The 25,631-nt window shown below is 39.5% G+C and overlaps 1 protein-coding gene across 3 annotated transcripts in view; it reads left to right on the top strand.

Moving 5' to 3' along the window:
- GRM1 (glutamate metabotropic receptor 1) overlaps positions 1 to 25,631 on the top strand; it is a gene marked incomplete at both ends in the record, with an annotated part of 416,726 nt that overhangs the window by 335,146 nt on the left and 55,949 nt on the right. For all 3 annotated transcript variants that reach the window (XM_080807035.1, XM_080807036.1, XM_080807037.1), the window contains 2 exons: positions 14,401 to 14,647; positions 20,003 to 20,171. In XM_080807035.1, coding sequence (XP_080663161.1) covers positions 14,401 to 14,647; positions 20,003 to 20,171 — 416 coding nt within the window. The remainder of the gene's footprint in view (positions 1 to 14,400; positions 14,648 to 20,002; positions 20,172 to 25,631) is intronic.

The following is a 25,631-nucleotide window of genomic DNA, read 5'->3' as shown; positions in this document are numbered from 1 at the left end:
ATGCTCAGTATAGAGGATTAGTCTTACAGTCTTATAGGACTCAGTATAGTCCCATAAGAAGGACTTCCTTGAGAGGCCACAGGGCTGATCTGAATCTATTAAAATTGTATTCAGAAATGGAATATAAGCAATATACTCCAGTTGGCCAAATTATTTCTCATGGAGCATGGGTTAACAATTCTGAAATAGCTGTACATGCACCAAGGTTGAACAAATAGATAAGTGCATGGCAGATGGTAGAAGCCAAGTTTGTCACAGTTGGAGTGGGAAGTTACAGACAAGCAAAGGGGGAAAACTGGAATAGACCATGTGGTAATGGAATCGAGTTGGAGGCTTTGCATGAATTCAAGTTTAGCTTAATACAGATATTGATAAGTTTACATAGAAATAATTATGTGTGTATATATTTAAATGTGGACTGGTATACATATATTTCCCAACTCAGTGGGCTGAAGCAACAATACCCAGATAGCATACCCAGTGTCCAGGTCTTGGCTTCTAATACCATTCTCTAATAAAAAGGACTAGGATTCCTTTGGAGAAATAAACAGTTGTAGGGCTGGGGCAGGAAATGTCAAGATGAGCCTAGAGCATCTTGCAGTGCAGAAAGTAAGGAAGTGCTTAAAAAACAAAACAAGTTATATGTTAAAGGGACGCTAGACTCAACTGAAAGACTATCAAAGCCCAAAGGGCTTTCCTAAAGCTGAACAATTTAAGCAACAAAATAAGCAATATAATAATGAATTATAACCCAGAGTTTAAAATATACTCACAAGTCCATGTTTATATACATAAATTATTAAATTAAAAAAATAAATGGGCAAGAAGAGACAAAACTATACAGAAGAATTCCCAAAATATTATGCCCTGCTCTCAAGAAGGTGGAGAAAAATTTCCCATCCCCTAGGTGTGGGATATACTTAGTAACTTTCTTTCAAAGAGCACAACATTAAAAGGGTATAAAAAGAGAGACTTGGTAAATACTATCTTAGCCAGGTGATCAGTGCTAATTTCATCAGTAATGTGTTAATGTGTTCATATGTTAATATTAATATGTTGTGCTGAGAAAGACACTTCACCTCTCTGGTCTTTCTCCCAAAACCTACAATCCCAGTCTGACTATGTGAAATATATCTGCCAAACTCAACTTTAGGAACTTTCTACAAAATATCTGACCAGAAGTTCTAAAAACTGTCAAGGTCGTCAGAAATAAGAGAAATTGAAGAGTTGTCACAACTGAGAGGTGCCTAAGGAGACAATATAAATGAATGAAATGTGATATCCTGAATGAGATCCTGGGACAGAAAAAGGAGAACTGATGAAATATGAAAAAAATATGGAGTTCAGTTAATACTAATGTACCAATCTTGGCTTATTAATTGTGGCAAATGTAACACAGCAATATGAAATATTCACAACAGGAGAAACTGGGTGCACAGTACATAAGAAGTTCCTGATAAAAATTTGCAAATTTTCTTTAAAACTTTTCTAAAATACAAACTGTTTTTTAAAAAATGTGCAAGAATTACATCAAACCTGACCCAGCATCACATACAGAGACAACATGATCAAATGCTTGCTATGTGACAGGAATTTAATCAGGTGCTTTACATGTATTATCCATCTTACTATGACTTATGAAATCAGTGATATTACTCTATCTGGCTTACTCACAGAAAAATCCAGGAACTAGTGGGTTGAGTGACTTGTCCAAGATCACACAGCTGGATAGTGGTGGTAACTAGACTGATACCCAGCTGGTATGACTCCAGAGTTCTCATTCTTAAGTATTATGTCGCTCTGTCTCTCACTTAGTTGTAATTCAATAGTGATATTTTACTCAGCAGGTTCATGGAAAGATGTGTATTTGCCACCACATGAATAAATGTTTGTGTGTGCAAAATAAAATATGCCCTTGCTTATAGATTATATAATCTTATTATAAAGAGGACTTCCACATATTTCATCACATTGTGAGGTCACCATAGTTTATTTCACATGGAACATGTAGATATACAGGCAAAATATTTTGCATGTCTCTTTCATATAGATGTTCCATTCATTACTACATAGGGAAAGTTAAAAAGCAACAGACAAAATTATTTGGAAAGAAAAACATCACTAAGAATCAATATACTAGATTCTATGACACTCAGACTGACCTCGTCACAAGAAACTATGAACTGATTTACTGAGGTTTTATCTGTGTTCCCAGACTACTCCAAGGTCCATCCTTCTGGACACAATTGTTTGTGTGCTTAGCTGGGAGTATACCTTCTGTTCCTGGGGAAATAATCATGGAGGTTAACTTAAAAACCCAATTAAATAAGAGCCCTTGAGGCAGGCATATAGTCTTGGTTGGTAATAACAGTTTGGAAGTCACAGGATAAGAACAAACTTAGAGGAGGCTCTTAATGTACCACAAGGAACTCTCTCATGTAGCATACATGTGACTGTCTGTCCCTGTCATTAACCTAGACTGCTAACCTAGATTATTAGGGTTAGGTCTTTGCAAACTGACCTTGCTCAATCTCATCAAATCACACTCATCAAAAAATGCATTTGAGGGCCATATGGAATTTAACATCTCTGGGCCAATATTTCTGTTGACTGTGGGACTTTTTAAGCGTTTTATGGGAATTTTGCTTTCTAGGATGCCAGGTGTTACACCATTTTTGGATGATGCCTTGATCATGGGATTCAGTTCTACTGAAGTAATTGGGCAATGTATCAAGATTTTTCCCTCATGGCTTCTATTTATTCTTAGATGAGGGTATATTAGACAAGCACAAATGTGTTCAACATGATGCTCTGTCTCCACCTATTTCTTGTTCATTGTGCCCAAAGTAGACTTTTTTTCTAGTGTAATAAAGCCAATTATTTTTCACTAGGACTTGGAATTTAGATGAGGTACATGTGCCTGACTACCCCTTAATGTATCTGATTCTCAAAAAGATAGAAATAAGTATCCACCTCTAGAGAAAAGGAAGAACACAGAAGCCTTGACATCCACTGAGGTTCAAAATTGAGACAGCAGATAAAATGGGCAGGGTTAGTCATAACCAAGGCTAGATTGAAGGAATGAAGGATAGATAACTGAAACTCATCATAAAGGTAGGACAAGTCTAATCTGATATACTAGATTTATACCAAAGCCTGTGTAATTTGAGGATAATCCTAGCTTCAGGTGTAAAATTGAGTGATAGTAGAATTCTTTCTGACCATGTGTGTGTATGTATGTGTGCACATGTGTGTGTGCTTGCACATGCTTGGGTTAAATAGATGCATTTGTGCAAAGTACTGTACTGTCTTGAAGCCTGATATGCTGCAGCATTCTTCAAATGAACTTAACATAAAAAAGGGGAAGCCTCCTTCTCGTTAACACAAGACATGCTGAGTTGTCACAGTACTCTGAATGAGTTTAGAAACATGGCAAACAGTCCCCCTTCGCTGATTTCTTTGATAACTAGAAACAAAAAGGCAACAGTGGGAATGAATTCCACCCTTAACTAGGGATAAGAAAGTCAATGTAGAGGGGCACCTGAAGGTTCAGATGGTTAAGCATCTGACTCTTGATTTCAGCTTAGGTCATGAAATCAGGGCCCTGAGATCAGGTCCTCCCTCAGGCTCCGTGCTGCGCAGGGAGCCTGGTTAAGATTTGCTCTCTCTCCCTCTGCCCCTCCATGCTGCACTCCTTCTCTCTTTCTCTCTGTCTTTCTTAAATAAATAAATAAAAAGCCAATGTAGAGATTAGTTTGCTGAGAAATGAGTACTGGAACCAAAGCTTATATATTCATCCTGTATATGTTCAGAAATATTTGGGAAGGATAAAGCAGGGAAGAGATTGAGCAGCATGACACTGTCACATTGATCAAATATGACAGCTGCTTCTAGGGGTGAGGTCAACAGGAAACCCATTAAAAGCCTCTTCTCAAGAATATTTGGCATTGATATTTCAGTTGTGCCCCCTGAAAGTTCACAGAACTTTTATGTGAAGGCAGCAATGATTTCGCTTTCCTCTGTAACTGCTGAATCAGAATCACCAGATATGTCTGCAACTGCTTATATAGACTAGAAGAGCATAAAAATACACTGGTGTATTTTTTCAAGTTATATTAGTCCAGGGGAAAATTCTTGTTTTGTGTACCAAGGGATACTGTGGTTTATTGGTGAATTTCCATTGCCCCTGGCTTCCTTGAATGTGATAAAGATACAAGTTTTAGAAGCCCAGATTAGCTTGTATACAAAGAGTAAGGATAGCTGGGGGCCATTGTGTTGCCAGAAATGCACTGCAACATATCCCTTATTTCTACTGCCAATTGAAAAGTCACCAATATGTTGGTGACTCTACCTGTCTACTCAGAATAGACTCTACCTGTAGTGGAAACACACCTTACCTGTTTCCATGCAGTAATAAGAGTTATTTAGACAGTTGTCTTCTACATTATCTCAATGTTTCTCATAGTGAATGACTGACAGCTCAGGAGAAGGATCATGACCTAACTGAGGCTTGACTATTATTGATGGTGACTAGAATACACTTGAGAACATTCAAAAGGAAACCTGATGTGATGACTATAAGCTATTACTCGAGATGACTAATATAACCTAATATAGATGAAGTGTCTGTTTAATACATTAGTCAAATTAGTAGTACTTAACATCTGTAGAAATAAACTGTGTATAAATGGGAAAAATGAAGGTTGGGAAGTTCAGGCAATTATTTCAGTCTGAAGCAGTAAGTGAGAAAGTTCTTCAAATCTCTTAAAAGATAGAACCAAAGTTCTGTTCCATTTTAAGCTGGTGAACTGAGTATTGTAGGAGGAGAGCTGTTCAAGGCTCATATCCACCCAATTATCTAAGGGGAGGAAGATGTTAGTACCTGGAATAATAAGAATTTATAATATCTTTTAAAATAAAATTTAAATGATAATGCAAGTTTATGTATTTATTTAACAGAATAAGAATTTAATACTGTAGTAACTGCATTCTCAGTTTGAAAATCATCGTCCATGGTGCACATTCCATATGCATTCCATATGTTGGACTCTGTGCTGTTTGTATATTTTAAAGAGTCAAATTTTGTGTGACCCAGCTCTAAGGATGAGAATTTAGAAAAGGAATCAATCACTGTAAAATTCTAAGCAGGCTTCATGCAGGAGATTGGATACAGACTGCTGTTAAGCAGGTGTAAGACACTGAGTAAAGAAAGAAAGAAGAAGAGGCTTCCTGCATAGCAATATTGACAGAGGTACAAATACACAGTATGGAGGAAACAGTAAAAACCCAAGCCTTTATAATAACCTGGCTAATAAAGATACCATTAATACTAGTTATCACTTATTGAACTTTAAATAGCCAGTCAGAGAGTTTTAGACAAAGTAATAAGCCAAAGGGAGTCCCAGCAGGCTTTCAGTACAGAAGGCTCAGGCTTCTTTCTGGCACCATCACTCCTTTTTAGGCCGTATTTCCTAGATGGTTGTCTACCCTCAGTGACTGTTTTCAACAGGCATAAGCTCAGGGTCTTATTCTAACTCAGTGACACCCATGAGGTCCTGAGGAAGATAGGTGAACTTAAACAGGCAAACAAAGTAAAGTCAATGTTTTTCTATAGTTAGTTGGGGATTGAATCTCAGACCAAATTCAGAATTATACAGCCTAGGATAGGCCCAGTAGAAGCTTGTTCTACCTGACCTTGTTAGAAACCAAATAATTTCAACCCTGCTCCATCTTTTCTGAACTTTTTTGCTCTGCAAACCTCCGAACTTTGAGTTCAGGTTATTTCACCATGAAAAAGTCAACTGATAGCATACCTGACAGAGCCCAATAAAATGGGGCCCTTCTCTTCTGTGGTAAGAATATACTAGCAACTGGATAAAGAAGCTATGGTTCATCTAGACAACATTATATTGTTCAGTGGATAAACAGTATATTATTCAATTGGATAAAGCTATGGTTCATCTAAACAACAGTGTATTATTCAGTGGTAAAAGGAAATAACTATTAAGACGTGAAGAGACATGCAGGACACTTAAGTGCATATTACTAAGTGAGGGAAACCTGTATGTAAAGGCTAGACACTATGTGATTCCAACTAAGTGACATTCTGGAAAAGGAAATCTATAGGGACAATAAAAAGATCAGTGGTTGACAGGGTTCAGCACAGAAACTTTTCAAGGAAGTGGAAATACTCTGTATGGTAGATGCAGGTCATTAAACATTTGTCCAAACCCATAGATTGTACACCACTAAGACTGAGTTCGAATGTAAACTGTGGACTTTGGATGATAACAATAAGTCAGTGCAAGTTCATGTATTATAACAAACGTACCACTCTGGTGGGAAATGTTGATTGTAGGGAAAGCTGTGCACTGATGGGAGCAGGGAAATCTGTGTACCTTTCTCTCAGTTTTGCTGTGATTCTGAAACTGCTTTAAAAAATAAAGTATTTAAAAATATATACACTAGCATTATCTAATGTTTGCACTCTCAAGGGTTAGGAATATGGAAAGTTTTTATTTTACCTGTATGTACACACATATTTATACCATCGTATATCAGATCATTTTCTTAGTATAAATCTTTGTAGTAAAATTACTCAATCAAGGTATTTCTTTAGACTCTTGATGTATTTTGAAAAAATTGTCCTTCAAAAAAACTGTACTGTTCATTCTACCATCAGCTGCATATTTGGGTATTCATTTTACCATATCCTCACCAAAACTACATTCTACCATTTTATAAAATTTGCCAACTTGATAGATGGCAAATTATACCTTTTATTTACTTTAGGTACTAAAGTAAAACTTTCTCTGTATTGTGAATTTTGTATTCCTGTCCATTGCCGCACTAGTTTTAAATTAAATAGTGATATTTATTATAGTATGCTCAAATAGTTATAATTGTTTCACTTATGTGAATTTTCTTGTAAATAAATTTTAAAAATATAAGTCTGATTTACCAAGCGCATCACTGTGCTGTATCTTTAGAATAGGAATTTTCTGGAAGGAAAGTTATTGGAAACAGTGCTATCTGAATTTCTGCCACAGCATGCAGATCCCAAGTTCTATGAGAAGGCCAAGTCATAGGCAGGCAGTAATCCCAAGGTCTGGGAAGCTAGCTTAATATCTCTGTCCTTTACTTTCCACATTAATTTAGCTCCTTTATTTACTTTTTTCTATGAACATTTTAGCAACATCTCTACCAAGTGAACTAGTTTTATTGAAGCATTCAGTTTCATTGTTAGTTTACCATATAATGAAGTGTATAGTAACACTTGATGGCCTCTTTTGATTTTACAACCTTTGGTAAATTCTTATGAAAGGAGGAAACGTGGTAGAAAGCAACAGGCAAAGTGAAGTAAAAGCATTCCTAGCTTTTCCAGTACCACCAGGCAGAACCTGGGAAATGAAAGACTGGGAAAGGATAAGACTGGGAAGTGGGCTGCCAGATTCTCTGAAATCTAGTCTGGAGGCAAAATCCTGTTCCCAAGGAATACAGCCCGAGTTGTCATATTGCACATCTCTGGAAGGTGCCATTCTTAGAGAAGGCAATGATAAAGGTGCCCTTGGAGTTCTGCAACATGAGAGTCCTTCTTGGAACTAGAGATAAAGATAAGCAAATAAGTTAAACAGAAAAGGGAGAACCCATGTTGAGTCCGTGGAAATGGGAAGTCATGGAAAGAGCTATGTAGACATCTGCAAACTAACAGTGGCCAGAGATTGTACCCTTTTAATGGGCTGGGTCCAGGGCAAGACTTCTCTCTCTAGGAAGGAGATTGTGAAAAACAAACTTTATAGCAACTGTGGTACCATAGAAGCTGCTAGGGAAGGTACTCAGACAGAAATATAGAGAGTTAAGTATTGTACTGAGCAAATGATAAAGCCAAGAGCTCAAGACTAGGAGGAATAAAGATGATTCTTGTTGAGTTGAGGGATGTAGCAGATACTATTTCCCAGAACACCTTTCCCAGCCAGAATACTCATAGCCCCGATATGCTGATAACAACTCCCAGCTATCCCCTTCTATGAAGAATTGCTCTCACACAACCTGGAAATTCCTCATCAGGAAGGCTGCACCTCCCCCACCACTTCTGTCCCCCAGAGGCTCTTGGCAAAATGACTGACTGACTCTAAAGTTCAAAAACTGGTTCCCTTGCTAATTCTGTGGTCAATCTGTATTCCAGAGCATACTTGTGGGATCAGACTGAAATGTCTCTCCAGCTGAGAAATAGCTAGCTTATTACACAGCCTTATCCTGGTTCCCTCCCTCTCTGTCTCATGTGAACACAACTCAATAAATCAGTAGCAAAAGAATCTTTGCCTTAGGTTTTACTTCTCGGGAACCCAAGCTAGATAAGATTTGTGGCCTGGAATCTACTACACCCTAGTTAATAGACTCAAGATTCTAAAAACCTTTCCAACTTTTCCACTCCACATCAGGTTTGATTGTGAGGCACTTTTTTCAACTACTATCAGCATTGGACCCTTTCAAGGTATCTGCTAAAATGAAGATTCCTGGGCTGTATCATAAATCCACTAAAAAAGCATCACCATGGGGCGCCTGGGTGGCTCAGAGGGTTAAAGCAATAGGCTCTCTGCTCAGCGGGGAGCCTGCTTCCTCCTCTCTGCCTGCCTCTCCACCTACTTGTGATCTCTGTCTGTTGAATAAATAAATTTTAAAAATCCTTAAAAACAAACAAACAAACAAAAAGCATCACCATTGTTGAGGCTCAGAGTACCCTGGGAGAGTCTCACACACTTTAAAGATTAATAGTGATGTTCCAGGGCTTGGAGTAAGAAGTTTATTGATGAAAATCAAGTAGGTGGGGCAAATGAAGAGAAATGGACTACAGGAGTTGGGCACCAGGCTGAAGCAGAAGTTGAGGGTTGAATGCATAGCTATCACCATGTAATAGAAATAAGAGGAAACTCAATAGTGAAAGCAACTTTCCCAAAGAGGGATTCAGAACTTAGATATATCTACCAGGGAATTATGTTTTTTGTATTTTTCTGTCACTTCCTTGACCCTTAAGATTCCTCCTTATAAAGTAGAGATAGTGAGACCTTCTACCTAACAACTTACATGCATGTCATGGAGATAGACCAAAACAATGTGCTAGGTGCTTTAAACCAGTTGGAAGAAAGGACATTACATAAATACAAATTTTTTTTTTTTTAAGATTTTATTTATTTGACAGAGAGAAATCAGAGCTAGGCAGAGAGGCAGACAGAGAGAGGGGGAAGCAGGCTCCTGCTGAGCAGAGAGCCCGATGTGGGGCTCGATCCCAGAACCCTGAGATCATGACCTGAGCCGAAGGCAGAGGCTTAAACCACTGAGCCACCCAGGTGCCCCACATAAATACAAATTTTAACACCATTGATAACTTCCTGGCTGAGTTTCAAAACAACAGTCAAGTTTTGAAAACTTATAATACTCATGAAGCTATAATGAAGTTCAAGAGGCTTCAGATTTAATCTTCAAAATGTCAGTCAATGAAAGGGAAGGCAGATAGTACCTACAAGATTTCCATGACTGGAGACTCATATTTGCTTTAAGAGTAAGACTGCATAATGGATAAGTTTTCTCATTAAATTTTGGTTGAGGGCGCCTGGGTGGCTCAGTGGGTTAAAGCCGCTGCCTTCGGCTCAGGTCATGATCCCAGCATCCTGGGATCGAGCCCCGCATCCGGCTCTCTGCTCAGCAGGGAGCCTGCTTCCTCCCTTCTCTCTCTGCCTGCCTCTCTGCGTACTTGTGATCTGTCTGTCAAATAAATAAATAAAATCTTTAAAAAATTTTTTTTGGTTGAATTTCTAAGGGAAAAAGCCTTTCAAATGAAGAAAAATTCTGTATATAGGAATTCAAGCAAGAATGAGGTGCGGTCATATATCACCAGGACCATGGAATAGTCTTGGGCTAAGAGAAAATAAGGTTGTCAAAACAAAGGCTTCAAGCTTATGGTGATTTATTAGTGGGAAACCATGAAACCATCGCACACTAATAGCATGTGAAGATGTGGGTAATGACACATCTGGTGCTTTCTAGCATATAAAACCACTGCAGTACAGCATACCCACTTTCCTTAGGACTGTTCCACATCCAGCCAGACATAAGCTGGTGGGAAGCATGTATGAGAGAGAATAGCAGATTTTCATTCTGGTCTTAGCTTATTCATGTTGATTCTTATTTAATGCATCTGTAACTCAGTAACAAATTCTGGCTTTGACATCTCCACATCTGCCCAGGAAAAAAATAGGGCCAACCTTCTAGACATTGTTTGAGAAAATTTACATGGTATTTGGCGTTGCATGGCTATGTACAAGGTAGTAAATGTTTCTGGGTCTGGCTTCATCAGCTTACAAAATAATTTGGATTCTAATTATGCCCAGATGTTTATATTAAAGGTAATCCATAGGTGGAGAACGGGGCCACTCAGTTATAGATGGCTGTTGCTGGCATTTAGCAAAGAGGACTAAAGAGTCCAACTTTCTGGTCACTGGTTTTCACCTTCTCGTTTCCCAAACCTCACACAAGTAATTAGGGTCAGATATACCTGTGCATTTCACTTCTTTACTTCTGTTCATCTTGTTAGAAATCCTAATTAGCAGTGAAATGGTTGAAGGAGAAGTGAGCCAAAGAGAGGAAGAGAAAAATCAGTCTGAAGAACAAAAATTTTAAAACAAGAATAGGTGATCTGACTTTCCGCACTGTGTCTTTCTAGACTTGTGTGTGTGTGTGTGTGTGTGTGTGTGTGTGTGTGTGTGTGTCTTTCTAGACTTAAAGGAAATAAATACTGGAAAGATAAAGAATGAATCAGTGATTATTTTCTTGAATTCGGTTAAAAAAATATGACTGGTAATAAAACATGGATACAAGAATTAGCTCCTCAGGATTTAGGCTTTTGTCTTTGGATTCTTTAGATTCATTCACAGCCATTGCAGCCATTGTTTGCACCCATATGAGGAGGAGTTTAACTCCTTCTTGGGAGCAACACATCCTCAATGACAGGACGGGTCCCTCATCAGGAAACCAGAGTCTCTCCTACCAGCTGAATTCTACCCATGACACGGGAAGATTTAGCATCTATGTTTGCCCACATTATCAAGAAATGTAGTACAATCTATTTCTAATTCCTTTCCTGGCCATTGTCCCAAATAATGTATAGAGAAAAATATTAAGGTTTAGTGAAGCATGGCTGTCAATAAGAAACACTTTTTTTTCCCTCCCTGTTTGGTAATCTAGAAAATAGATCCTACAACTGAGAACTGTAACATCGATGGGGAGAAACACTTGTCACTCATATCAGGCGAGAATCCAAAATAAGTAAGCACATATTTGAGGCATATCAGTGTCTGTTAAATGCCAGGAACTACTCCTCTGAGAGATCACAGTCCAAGCCTATTAGATGGCAGGGGTAACCAAGATCATTTAACTGAAATAAGAAAGTGGTTTTTTAGAAGACAGTATGCTCTGAAAATAGATAAAAAGTAATAGCTTTTAACTTTTTGTGGTAAGCACAATGGCCCCCTGCAGGTGTCAAAATCTCTGCAACCTTTGAATGTTATGTTACATGGCAAAGATACTTTGCAGAGATAATTAAGGTTAAAGGCCCTTAAAAATAAGGGGATTTTTCTGGATTATCCAGATGACCCAATCTCAACCACATGAGCCTTAGATGCAGAAAAATGTGGCAAAAGGATAAATTGGAGAAATTCAAAGCATGAGAAGTACTCTACTCCTCTTTGTCAGAGTGTCCACATGGACAGTGTGAAGAACTATGTAGAAAACTTATAGGAATAACTGCTGGCTGACAGGTAACAGAGAAACAGGGACCCCAGTACTACAGTTACAAAGAACAAAATTCAGCCAACAACTTACATGAATTTGGTAAGGATTCATCCCCAGATTCTTATGAGATGCTACACAAGAGAACTGAGCCAAGCTATACTGAGCCCTCTAACCTACAGAACTATGTGATAATAAGTGGGTATTATTTTAAGCTGGTAACTGTGATCATTAGTCAAGGCTGATACACATGGTATATTAGCCTCCATCCACCTACAGAAAGTAGATAAGAGACCCCCATGGAGAAGACAACTAGCTTTCATAAAATCAACCACCACAATAAATACTGTAGTGATCTAAGGAATATTTTAAAAATGAAGAAATATTTATTTATCTGAAATGTTAACTGGACAGTGTGCTGTCTCCACTCTACTTCTGTGATCTTTTCTGATTTCCAAGTCATCAGAGACACTGAAGACCTGCTTTTCAACCAACCTGCTAACTTTAAGGCCATCCTTCAAGGGCAGTTGTTGCCCAGATTTTATTTTTTTACTCCCAGCATCTCAACTAGACTATAAACTTCTTTGTGCACAAATATCAGTTTATTAACTTTTTGTACCCCTTAGCATGGCATTATGCATTCACACAGTATTAGGGATATGATAGCCCAAATAAATATCTGATAGATTTATTTATATTTAACCCCAAATAGGTGATGGATCCTGCCTTGTTACAGAATATATGTATTAAGCCCTCTTTGCTCTGGTCAAAACATCAAGAAATTTTAAATAAAGCAGCATTGTAAAATAAAATAATTAATAGAGTGGAAATAATAGCAGGTTAACAATGTACTGTTTAGATATGGGTAAGAGAAGGAAACAAATAAGAAGAAAAAAGATTTTTTTAAAATCCAAAATAAAATTGAGATTTTAGGAAAACAACATAGCTATAACATATAAGGGTTGGTTATGTATGATATAAAATTTATAATGTAAAAAAGATAAGTGAGGATGCCTGTGTTTCTCATTAAACATCTGCCTTCGGCTCAGTTCATGATACCAGGGTCCTGGGATCAAGTCTTGCACAGGCTGCTTGCTCAGCAGGGGAGCCTTTTTCTCCCTCTGCTTGTGCTCTCTCTCTGTCTCTCACACACACAAACAAATAAATAAAATCTTTTAAAAATATGTTTAAAATATAACATTTTAGGGGTGACTGGGTGGTGTAGTCAGTTAAGCATGTGTCTCTTGGTTTGGGCTCAGGTTGTGATCTCAAGGTTGTGAGATTAAGCCCCACATCAGGCTCCATACTCAACTTGGAGTCTGCTTAGGATTCTCTTTCCCTCTCCTTCTGCCTCCCCCAATCATGTTCTCTCTCTCTCTCAAATAAATAAATAAATCTTTAAAAAAATAATTTTTTAGAAATGTTATATTTCATCTCAAGCTCAACATCAAAGTCAAAGCTCTTTACCATTTCTTCCAAACACTCCTACCTTGTCTCACTTCTCTGCTACTCTGTAGCAGGAATCTTAGTGTCCAGTGGCCTATCTAGGATGGAACAAAGAGGTCAGGTGGCTGGGGGTTCAAGGAGCCCCCTATTGTTCTCAGTTCCCAACAACGGCTGAACTCGTGACCTTTCCCAGCTTCTAGCACCTGGAGCATACATAGCATAGGTCCCTCACTATTGGTCAGGGGTGGTGGAGGGAAAGCCCCCGAAAGAGAGAACTAATTTTCTGGAACTAGGTACAAAATTTCTGAATTATGCCAGTGATGTGTTTCAAATCTATTTTGTTTTTCAAGCCTATTATCTGTTTTCAACAAATCCAACTGGGTTCTGAATTTCTTATCCATGCATAACTCCAAAAGCTTAGACTTCTGATATGGAGCTCATATCTAACTTGATACTGTTCTTGGGAAACTTGCTAGGCAATTATGAAAATTTGGTCACTGTGACTTAGGTAGAAATGACTGCAGGGTTTTAAAAATTCATGGGTAAAGGTTAAAGGCTAAAATTAAATGTGTAGTATGACTTTTCCATCAAGAAACAATTTACCTGAGTTTCTAATAATCAGAAAATCTGATTCAGTTATTTGTATACTGTCAACCATATATAAAGAGAGATTCTTATTACCTAGTTCTTTTTAATCTGGGGTTTTTTGGCCCTAGAGATGATAAAATTAGTGGAATCATTGAAAGAAAATATCAGGGTTTAGGTAATACACAAACTGAGTTATTCTAGATTGTGAATTGTCATAGAGGATATAAAAAACACTTTTTTCAGTACCGTGATATAGGGAGACTTTTAATATAAGTCTCTGTGAACCAAGACAGAATGAGTTATTTTCACTGCTCCTTAAGGATTTCCTTGCAATATTTGAAAGTTCTTTATCTTTGCCTCTATGGAGTGTGTTTCATATGTTATGAAACCGTTATTGAATTCAGAAAATAAAATTGAATAAACTATTTGTAGATAGAATTAGAACTAGTTACATGTATAAGGCTGGAACAAGTGGACTTGGCTTTTCCTTCCTCTAAGACCCCTGAAAAGCATTTGAGGATTAAACATGCACTCCTAGACCTCATTATCACAACCCTCTTAGTGGTCTGTTTTGTGTTGCAGGCAATGAAAGCTTAGAAGAAAACTATGTCCAGGACAGTAAGATGGGGTTTGTCATCAATGCCATCTACGCCATGGCTCATGGGCTGCAGAACATGCACCACGCCCTCTGCCCAGGCCATGTGGGCCTCTGTGATGCCATGAAGCCCATTGACGGCAGCAAACTCCTAGACTTCCTCATCAAGTCCACGTTCATCGGTGTGTCTGGAGAGGAGGTGTGGTTTGATGAGAAAGGGGATGCTCCTGGAAGGTAAAGCAGTCTTTTCTATAATGTGTTTGAATAACCATGTGGTCCTCTCTGAGCTGAACAGATGGCAACTCTGGTCCCTTTGGTTCCATGGTTCCCAGGTGTCATAAGGATAGATACAACTAGAAAGGTCAAAAGATGGGGCTAATGTTAGATGGAAATTATGTTATAAAACGTTGAAAACTTATTGGTGAACACCCACAATCCTGTATTCTTCCAGTGCTACCCTCTTATCCAGCTATTACCCTGGTCCTTCCCTCAGAATGCGTGGGACCTCCTACAAGCCCAAGAAATGGAAGAAATTATACCTGAGTAGCAGGCTCCTCCCTGGCAGTTCAGCACCAGATCAGCATCTTTCTGATTGATTGGTCCCAAAGCCATGCTGGTTGTGTAATATTTTAATAAGAGCTTAATACATGGGGTTCCTGGGTAACTCAGTTTGTTACATGTCAGCCTTTAGCTCAGGTCATGATCCTGGGGTCCTGGGATCGAGTCCCGCATTGAGTCCTGCACTGGGCTCCCTGCTCAGCAGGGAGACTAGATCTCCCTCTTCTTCTGCCCCTCCTTCCCACTCATGCTCTTTCTGTTGTGTGTGTGTGTGTGTGTGTGTGTGTGTGTGTGTGTGTGAAATAAATAAAGAAATGAATCTTTAAAAAAGAGAAAAAGCTTACTATATGAAGAGAACCAAGTCCTCCTCATGTATCCCCTTTCCTCGGGCTAACTTATGTTTCTGCTAACATGTGTCTTGAAACAAAAAAGAAAAGAGTTTTCTTTCTGCTGTCAACTCTCTATGGCTTCCAAAGAATTAATCAGGAAGCAAAGAAAAATGAAACCTAACAAATATATATGTTTTTCCCCAAGTCATTTTATACACACTCTGTTCTGCAATAGCTGCTTTTATAATATGTTAGCTCACATGTGACTGATAGAGAATGATGTCAGTTTAAAGAGCAGTTGTGTTCGTTCATATGAATTTTTCTAGGCAAGGGATAATCAGAATCATGGGAAAAGATTAAAGTCTGCTATAGGAAAGAAAAAGGCCCTCAGCTTGGCTGCTATACAGTATGCCCACAATCTTGGTTGTTTTTTGTTTTTTTTTTTTCCCTCTCATAAGCCCTGTTATCTTTCAGTATATGATTTTATGGAACGAGAAATTTTAGGAAAGCATATGTTGTGTTAAAATGGAACATCAAATCATTTAATCCTCATTGCTATAGGCATATCATTATCCTCTTTTACAGATGATAAACTGAGTGTCAGAGAAACTAAGAAACTCACCTAAATTCATGCAGAGAGTCGCTGGTAGAGACAGTGCCATCTGAATCTGACGCTTATAATCTTTTTGCCACATCACGCTGCCTTTTAGCTAATCCTAAAATTAGGCAAAGATGCTGGCAGCCTGCTTAATGTCATTTCAAAGATACTGTTAGAGACTATCTGACCCTAAGTAATTCTCAACATATCTCTTCCTTCATATAAGCTTAAAGTTCTGTGTGCAGTGCTCAGACAACATTCAGACAATGACGAATTTATCTGATTCCTTCCAGGCTGCCAGTTAGGTAGGAGGAGATGTAGATCCAAATGTGAGTGGGGTGGATGGAATAATTTAGGGCCTGGGGATGTGGAAATCTTCCAGGTGCTGGGCACTCTGGGAAACAGTACCAGCAGGAACAAATGGACCTGAGATTCAGAACACTGAGCACTCTCTCCTTCAAGCCCATGGTTGTCATCCTAGGTTCCACTGGAAACTAGGCTCCCTAAACTGTCAGATTTGGAATAGAAACCTTCCTTCATGATTCTCTAAGGCAATGTACACAGTGTGCACAGTACAGGACCAGATGCCTTTTAGACACTCCATACATACGAGTTTCCTCCTGCTCTCTTTATTTGCAAGTTATCCAAAATATAGGCACATAGTTTTAGCTTGTTTTTCCTCCACGTGTAATTACATGTTCAAATTATGAGCTTTCCCCTGGGTTCCTTTTCAAGGATCATTTCCTCATGCTTGAAACTGGTCAGCTTAATCTGCGCTCAGTTTCTGTTTTAACCACCTCCCTCTGCTTGCATCCCCTCTCATACCACCGTTCATGCTCTTGGTCCCTCTTGTAATTATTTTAGTTAATCATCATGCAACATAAACTGAGTGCATCAAGAGGATGCTATACAATTGTAATTTACAGCATGAGGATATTCCAAATAAATGCCAGAATGCTGAGGAGGGACTCTGGGGTCAAGAGAAAAGAGCAGTGTTCATTAAAACACATAGCACAGGGGAAGGCTTCTGTTTAATGTCTCAGTTTTTTCCCTTGGTATCTTTCAGTATTTTTGTCCTCTGGCTTTTGGAGCTTTTTAAAAATGTGTTTTCATGCCAAAATGTTATGAATTTTTCAGTTTCTAAATGCTAATAAAGTGTGAACTGATTTCTCCTATTGAAGAGCAAATGAGGATTGAAATAAGACTTAGGAAACTTGATGTGAGGGTGCCTGGGTGGCTCAGTGGGTTAAGCATCTGCCTTCTGCTCAGGTCATGATCCCAGGATCCCCTATCGCATCAGGCTCCCTGCTCAGTGGGAAGCCTGCTTCTCCCTCTCCCATTGGCCCTGCTTGTATTCCCTCTCTCACTGTGTCTCTTTCTGTCAAATAAATAAATAAAATCTTTTTTAAAAAGGAAACTTGATGTGGCTTTGGAATATAGGTGAGATTCAGTGGCATGAGGTATGGAGCCCATGACAAGAAAAAATTCTTCAAATGTCTCTGGTGCAAAATGGTAGTTTTATTAAAGCATGGGGGACAGGACCCATGGACAGAAAAGGCTGCTGCCCGGGCTTTGTGAGGGGTAGCTGATTATATACTATGGGGTTGGGGACTATAAGGGAAAGTGAGGTTTCAAAAGGATTTTCATATGTTAAAGAAGACTCACAGGATACCTGAGGCCTTGCCTTTGTCAAGTTAAGGTTGTTTTTCCCTCTAGCAAGGCATTAACGTAAGATAGTTGGGAACTTCCAGGAGGAACATTGCACTCTGCCCACTTCAAGTATCTGTCAATGGGCTGCAGGTTATAAGGACATATAATTGTATCTAAATTTCCTTCTGGAAGCTAGGCTATTGACAGAAATACTTTGTTCTTGTAGATTGCTAAAACATTTGTAAACTGGGGGAGACTCATGTCTTACAGGATTGTGATCTCTATAGGTTAGCTAATTGTTTTTTCTTAGCTTTAGGGCAGGCAGTAGTGCCTGAGGAATGCCACATATATCCCATCTTGGGGAGGGGTTTGTGGGTTGTCAGCTTCTACCTTGTCTTCAGCTTGCCTTCTGTTTCCTCATCAAACAGATTTATAGGAAAAAGATACCATAAAGCCAACATTGCACCAAAGTCTTCACCGAAAATATTTAAGGAGAGTCAACAACAATATGGGGTACAACATAAAAATTAAAGGAAATGAAAAAGGAAATTATTCACCAAACATTCATAATAGGTTCTATAACCATGACTTTAAAATGCAAAATTTTGGAGATGTAGATTAGCATCACTGATCCTCAAGATGAGTAGGAGCCATCAGCGTGAGGTTAATAGCCACTTGGGTATCCCTCAGAAAGCTACTCTGCAGAACATCCTGGGATGGCTCCACAACTAGAAGAATGAGAATCTTTATTTCTCAGCCAAAAGTCAGAACAGCAAAGAGATTAATACTGTGCTCCAGGTGTACCATTTTTACTTCTCATCTGGTAGGTTCCATTCTCCTGGCAAAGTAGGGGAGAAACTTCCTTTCTTCTCCCAGAGTCCCCTCTCCCTTTAGACAAATTGCCAGAATGTGGATGTGGAGAAGCCACTAGCTATCCTGTGGTTGGCAGAATGCATTTGCATGTTAAGAACAGACAGAAAAGCCAACAAAGGATAATAGTTGTCTAGATAAAGAACTAATCCAGAAAAAGCCAGTAGGTTTTGGATGCCCACTGAGATTAAAGATAGCTTCCAGGAGTGCTGGGCTAAGGAGGACTCTGAGTCTGAATCTGGTTAGAGAGAAAGAATTGCAAAATGGATTAGGTAAGGGTGTTGGGGGTTGGGAGATGAGGAAGAGGAATACATGTTAGCTAATTGCCATCTATTTCTTCCGGTCAAGCACAAAGAGCAAGAGACCATGCCTCTTAAATTCAGTGCAGGACAGTGAGAACTGCGCAGGTACTGCAGCAAAAAGAATCCCATTTTGCAGAGCAGTAAGGGGGAGTCAGTCATACATTTTTGGGAAACTGCCACATGAGTTACAGCTTACTTGGAGTAAATAGCAACATCAAGGAAAGATTGAAGAATGCCAGAGGATTTCCAATGACTGAGAGAGAGATAGCTTTTGTTCTCCAGTTTTCTTATGATAATGAACACAACCAGAGTATTTTAGGGTATTCATAGTAATACAAATATGAATGATGTAGTGATATTGCCTTACATATGCAATTGTGAAATCGTTTTTTTACGTGGCTTATGTTAATTAATCCCTACAAGAACCCGGTGGACCTTTAAGAGTTTAGGGACATTCCTAAGTAGTATAATCTATTGCGAAAATGTTAGAAAAAAGATTCTAGCTTACGCATTCTAATGTCAAGTCCAGTGCTCTTTTCATTGCTTTGGAGAATGTTCTCCATTGCCCACACTGAAAAATGATGAGGTCTGGCCCCCAGAGCACACTCAGCTGCAGTGAGCATTTCAAAATGTAGATTTTGCCATAGTGTAGCATTGCAGCATTTGAAATTACTGGAATAACTGACGCCGATTATTTAGATTCAGAAATGTTTGTCCTAATCAGGGAAGAGACCAGTTTAAATGTCAGTGCTCAAGATGTTAAATCGCCAACATCCTTGTTAATTAAAGCTGTGTTTCTCAGATTTCTTGCTTTATTAGCACCTTAAATAGGTTCCAGACTTGGTAAAACTCACTTCTTTTAATCCAGCGTAATGAAAATGACAACTGAATGTGAAAAAGGACATTAGAATGAAAGTAATCAAGTTAAGAAATTAATGTTCTCAGAAATCATGACTTGTTCAAAGAATAAATTAGTGAGTAATGATTTGAAGGAAATGAAAATCAACTCAGCACATATAGGATTATTTGGGGGGAGAATAACAGAGAAAAGTGTAGGAGTAATACATTCTTTAGCAGATATAGACAATACACAGACTGTAGATGAAACACACATTTTGGAAAATCAGAGGAAACCTTAGAAATGAAATAAAATATTGACAGGCATTAGGAAGTGCAATGATTCTTGCTCTTATCTTCCTTCTGGTGTGTCTGTTTACCAAATTTTTTCGTTTTCTGTGTCATGTCTGTACTCTCCAAGACACACATGTTGTTTTCTCTGTAGGTATGATATCATGAATCTTCAGTACACAGAAGCTAATCGCTATGACTACGTACATGTCGGAACCTGGCACGAAGGCGTGTTGAACATCGATGATTACAAAATCCAAATGAACAAGAGTGGAGTGGTACGGTCTGTGTGCAGTGAGCCTTGCTTAAAGGGTCAAATTAAGGTAAGCTGACCACAGATGTATTCTTGGACAGGAAGAGGCCACCTGCATGGGCCTATATAAAGAAAAACAGACATTGTTCTTAGACAAGACTGCCCAGAAAGGGTGTGCCAAGCTTTCTGTTTTTGTAATTGTGTTTAGCTAAAATTGGGAAAACAAAGAAAGATTAGGAAATGAAATAGGCAAACCATTCAAATATTTAAGAATAGTCCTTATCCGAATTGCAATGATGAGCGAGAATCTTCAGTCCAATATAGAAAGCAAGGGGACAAATACTCGAATTACAAATTAAAACAGAAGTAAATGTGGAAACCAAAACCAGTGATACTGCTTAGTCATAGTTGTAGCTATTGTTAAAGAAAGCAGAAGCTGAACAATACAAAATAAGTGCATAATAAACATAAAAGAAGTTGAAATGAACTAATGCCGAAGCTGCTTATCAGTTATCTTTTCACCACCACATTTTTAAATTTTTCCTGAAATTGGCATTTTCTAGCCAAGAGAGAGTCCTCACTTCCTAATTATTCTTAGAAGCTTTTTTTTTCATCAGCCTGGGGCAAGTGAGTAACCATGATATTGCTGCATGCATAACAGTAGAGTAAATACACATCAAATATCTAGCCTTTGGCTGGGTGATCTAGAGAGAATTCTTAGTAAAGAAGACATGGCAACAATGCTCCCTGAATTCATGCTATTTAAAACCAAACTAGATGATGCACTAGGAAATGGAGTGTAGGGCAGTGATTGCCAACTGGCAGGAGAATGGATTAAATGACCTGCTCGGTTTTTCCCCTCTCTAATTTTCTGTGATTCAACTCTGGGAGCAGACAGGCTGTCACATAAATGTCACATAGCGCAGCTGGGCTGGAGTAGACACCATGGGAGGTGCTGGCCCCTCCAGCCACGCCGCCCCTCCAGCCACACCACCACTGCCCTTCTTGGGAGCTGTGGACTGCCCCTGCAGGGAGAAGCCCTGACAGGTACACTGAGCTGTCTGGTCATGTGCAGAAGTGCTGGTGCAGATACTGGAAGAGCCTCACATCCACTGGCCAGTGAAGGCAGAGGATTTGGAAACTGCAACATCTTTTGAAGAGCTATTGTGATGAACTCAAACTCTGAGTGATACCGGATATTTTGAGGAAGCTATAGACTTCTGAGAAAATTCATCCCAGTTTGTTTGATTGATTGATTGATTGATTGCATCTTCATTTTTTTAAATGGAGTATAGTTGACACACAAAGCTACATACATTTTATTCACCCTAGTTTTAGATGTCTTGTGCCTTCTATGCAGATGTGATATTTAAAGTACTTAATTATTGTCATGACAACTAACCAATTCAACTGGACTCCTTCTTTGTGCTCCTGCCAAGCCCACGGTTAGTCCTTGGATTGTGGGAAGATATGGGCAAGGAGTCCTGCAAGGTTGGAGTAGTGTGGGGGCATTCAGGAGGCTCAAAGATACCATGAGTTTCCACTCTGCACAGAATTGTTTCAGCAGTGTAAGCATGCTTGCAGCCACACCAGTGTGATCGGCTCCTCCCCAGGAATCCCATTTCTGATTCTTGTCCTGATGAAATTCTTCCATGTGAGGCTATCTGGTGGTTTAAAATCCAGAGGCCTATATCTTCTTGACTATTTCCATGAGATGCCAGACCACTGGATTCTATGTTTGTCATCCTTCCTTAATGGTGGGGAAACATGACATCTGAGACGGAGGTCATACCATGGGGACAAAAGAGAAACTGAGCTCATGGACTTCTGTGACTCAAAAAGGATCACATGTCTGGCTCAGGCCTTTCCAGCTTGTGTGGTAGCATTGTTTACGCAGCACACAACCACTGTAAAACAGTTAATGGAGTTAAAAGTTGGGTGTTTCAGAGTATAAGAAAAACAAACCAACCAACCCTGGCAAGAGAAAACAAATCATTCTAAAGATTCTCTGAACTCCAGCCCCTTTCACAATTCCCTGCTATTGCTGTGATTGCTGGCCGGCCATGTATGGAGCCTCACATACCATATGGATTCAGATTTGTACAGTCCAGAAGAAAGACCTTTCCTCCCTGAGTTCAGAGGAAAGGCTGTCTGCATACATCTCTATGCCTAGATACTAAAGTATTTCTGGCAACACGTTTGCTTTACGCCCATGCAGTGTTTGTTATTGAAGAAGATCCCAGAAATCATCGCGGAGCCATTACAGAGCACTCGCTATAAATGCAAATCTCTTGGGGTCTAATTTTAGAAATATTTTGTACCCTGCAGGAGAAAAATATGCCTGTTCTCAATGGCACCTGGAGTGGAGGTGGGGGTGTGTGTGGAATGTTTGTTTGTTTCCCATAAGCACCAAGGGAGGTATGGAAACAAATGAAATCTGAATCCCATTTACCAAATGATAGCACTTAGATTCTTACACCACCAATTTGCCACCTACCAGGCCCAGGATGCAGAGAGCCAGATCCCTCAGTAGCCACTACAAAGACAGGAAGGAGAGAGGCAATGAGAAAGGGGATTGTAGGACTTGCCCTTACATTAACTGGGAAATACACTGTTGAGAAAAGGAGTATTCATTTTGAATATCAAATGCCATTTAAAGTGCTAAAATAAATGATTTGACTCTTTATGATAACCCACAGAACTCTCTTATAGTAATTTCCCTCAAAGTAGCTAAAAGTCCAGTTTTCTTATGTTATTGGTTTTTAGAAATATAAATATAATAACTTGTAAATATCTTACAGAAACAGAAATTTATTTTAACCATTCCATAAACACAGTTAAATAACATCAAACATTTTATGGTTGTGTGTTACATTAGTCAGGGTTCAGACAGGAAGAAAGAACCCTTGCCAGGTTGTTTGATAGAAGGAATTTAATATAAGAAATTTGTTATAGGGGCACCTGGGTGGCTCAGTGGGTTAAAGCCTCTGCCTTCTGCTCAGGTCATGATCTCAGGGTCCTGGGATCAAGCCCCGCATTGGGCTCTCTGCTCAGCGGGGAACCTGCTTCCCTTCCTCTCTCTATGCCTGCCTCTCTGCCTGCTTGTGATCTCTGTCAAATAAATAAATAAATTCTTAAAAAAAAAAAAAAAAGAAATTGGTTATAAAAGTGAAAGAGGATGCCCAGGGCACCTCAGAGGTGACCAACAGCAAGAATCATCTTCACCCTGGGTCAGAGGGACACAAGGAGGAGTCACAGCTGCTCCTGAGATGCCCCCTGAAATGGGCATGAGAGGATACTTTGGCTTCTCCTCTCTCCTTTTCTTGGGTCTCCCATTAGGTCCTTGCATTTTGCCAACACCATCCAGAAGACATTGGCAAGAAAGCCTGGACAATGTAGTTCACAGGTTTCCTTGAGACCTTAAGACTAAGCAAGGCTTAAGTGCTAATACATTACTGGGAAGTAGAATCTCAGAGATGCAAGAGTGAAGGGGAAGGGGAAAGGAGCCATGGGAGCACGGAGAAACACCAGCACCACCACCATCACTGAAGCAATGCTTTACTGAGCAGGATGCCACTTCACTGAATACAATTAGTTGTTCAGCCTCACAGAGATCTCTGGACAGGCTGCTCAGACTGTGTACTGGAGCAAAGAGTGGAGAGGGATGTGTGTACCTGCTCCTCTGGTCAAAGTTTGCTCATGGGAAGTAACACCATCTGATCCGTTTAGGCAGCCACTGGGGAAGCCAGAATCTATGTCCTGTTCCATGGTCCTTTTTCAAATTAGGAGTTGGGGTCAAAGCCTCTGTAGGTCCCCTGCAGTGTGGTCCTGGTTTCTGTGTACAATGTACTTCTGAGTATAATGGAGGCTGTTCTGAAACCCAGTGATGGAATCAAGGGAGAGACAGACAGGTGGAGGAGCCTGAAATGAGGCAACAGTGATAGAGGCTGAGGTAAGTGTTGCAGAAGGGTCCAGGACTTCCCAAGAGCCAGTGGCCAAGGGCTTAAGAGACAGACTTGAGGAAGAACATCTGAGGCAGCACACAACGTGTGGACAATGGATCTGTAAGCAAACACCAAAGGCCTGGCACGTGTGGTAGTCTCCTGTATCAAGTGTGCAGCGATTTTTGTTGGTGTGGTGAAGGATAGGAAAGAGCCGAGAAGGGGCAGGAAAGCTAAGGGAGGCAGTGAAAGGAAGAAGGGAGACAATAGAGGTCAGAGACGAATGTTTATCAAGCATTCTCTTGTGCAAGTACAACCATAGGTGCATTACAGTCATCATTTTAATTATTTTTTAAAACAACATTTTTAAAACTGATACTATGGCCCCCAGGAGAAATCTGAGGCCCAGAGAGGCTGAGTCATTTGCCTCAAGCCTTCTCAAGCTAGAGAGTGCCAAAGCTGGGCCCAGAGCCAGCCCGAAGCTCTCATCATCGCACTGCCTCAGGTTGTTCAACTACCTGTCATTAGAGGATATGATGTTATTTCCTACAAATACAAGTCTCAGTTGCTAAGCCTTATTTTCTCAGTAGTTGACAATAAAATTATAAATAGAGATCTACTTTAACAGGGAATAAAATCTAGAATTGTGGAAGCAATATTAGTGAGGGAGCTTGGGAGAGTTTAATAGAAGCAGGGAAACCAGTAGAGAAGTCGAGGGAAAGGATCCTGCAGATTGTTTTCACTGGCTCTTATTCTTTTTTCCTCCCCTTAAGTTTGCCTTTGGGTTCTTTACTTAAGAGGATGGTTGGGGCGCCTGGGTGGCTCAGTGGGTTAAATCCTCTGCCTTCTGCTCAGGTCATGATCTCAGGGTCCTGGGATCGAGCCCCGCATCGGGCTCTCTGCTTAGCAAGGAGCCTGCTTCCCTTCCTCTCTCTCTCTGCCTGCCTCTCTGCCTTCTTGTGATCTCTGTCAAATAAATAAAATCTTTAAAAAAAAAAAAAAAAAGAGGATGGTTTTGGGGCTAGGGGTTTGGGCATGAGGAATGAAGAGCCCTGATTCCTCCTCTTCTCATCCAGCCAGTCAAAACAGAATTCTGGAGAATTGCGTGAACATAATAGAATACATCACAAATGTATCCTCATTCACACATTCCATATTGTCATATAATAAAATTCACCTTACATACGTATAGAAAAGCCCAGGTACACATATCTTACAAACTATAGGCTTTGAAATAAAGTTAACTAATTTCCTTTTGAGGGATAAGTCTGATTCCTTCCTATTTGTTGGCATTTTCTATTGGAAAGATAAAAGTTTACTTTCAAAAGGTATTAGCAGTGTGGACCTCAGAAGACTCTTTAACTTAAAACTGCTAAAGCCCTTTGCTCAACTGCAGCTTCCATGTCCCTCTGTTTACCATTCCATTTAGATCAGCAAATAGGCCAAACCACAGATTTGTTCAGTATCAAACTAAAAGGAACATGTTCATTTTCATTTTGATCCAAGATGTCTTCAAAGATGAAAGGACACTAGGACAGTCTATCAAGAAACCATTTACATTGACCTTTAATGTAATTATGTGTCCTTAG

This window comes from Martes martes (genome assembly GCF_963455335.1).
Source record: "Martes martes genome assembly, chromosome: 6".
NCBI lineage: Eukaryota > Metazoa > Chordata > Mammalia > Carnivora > Mustelidae > Martes > Martes martes.
Note: the sequence above shows the minus strand (reverse complement) of the source record. Positions and strands in the feature narration are given on the sequence as shown.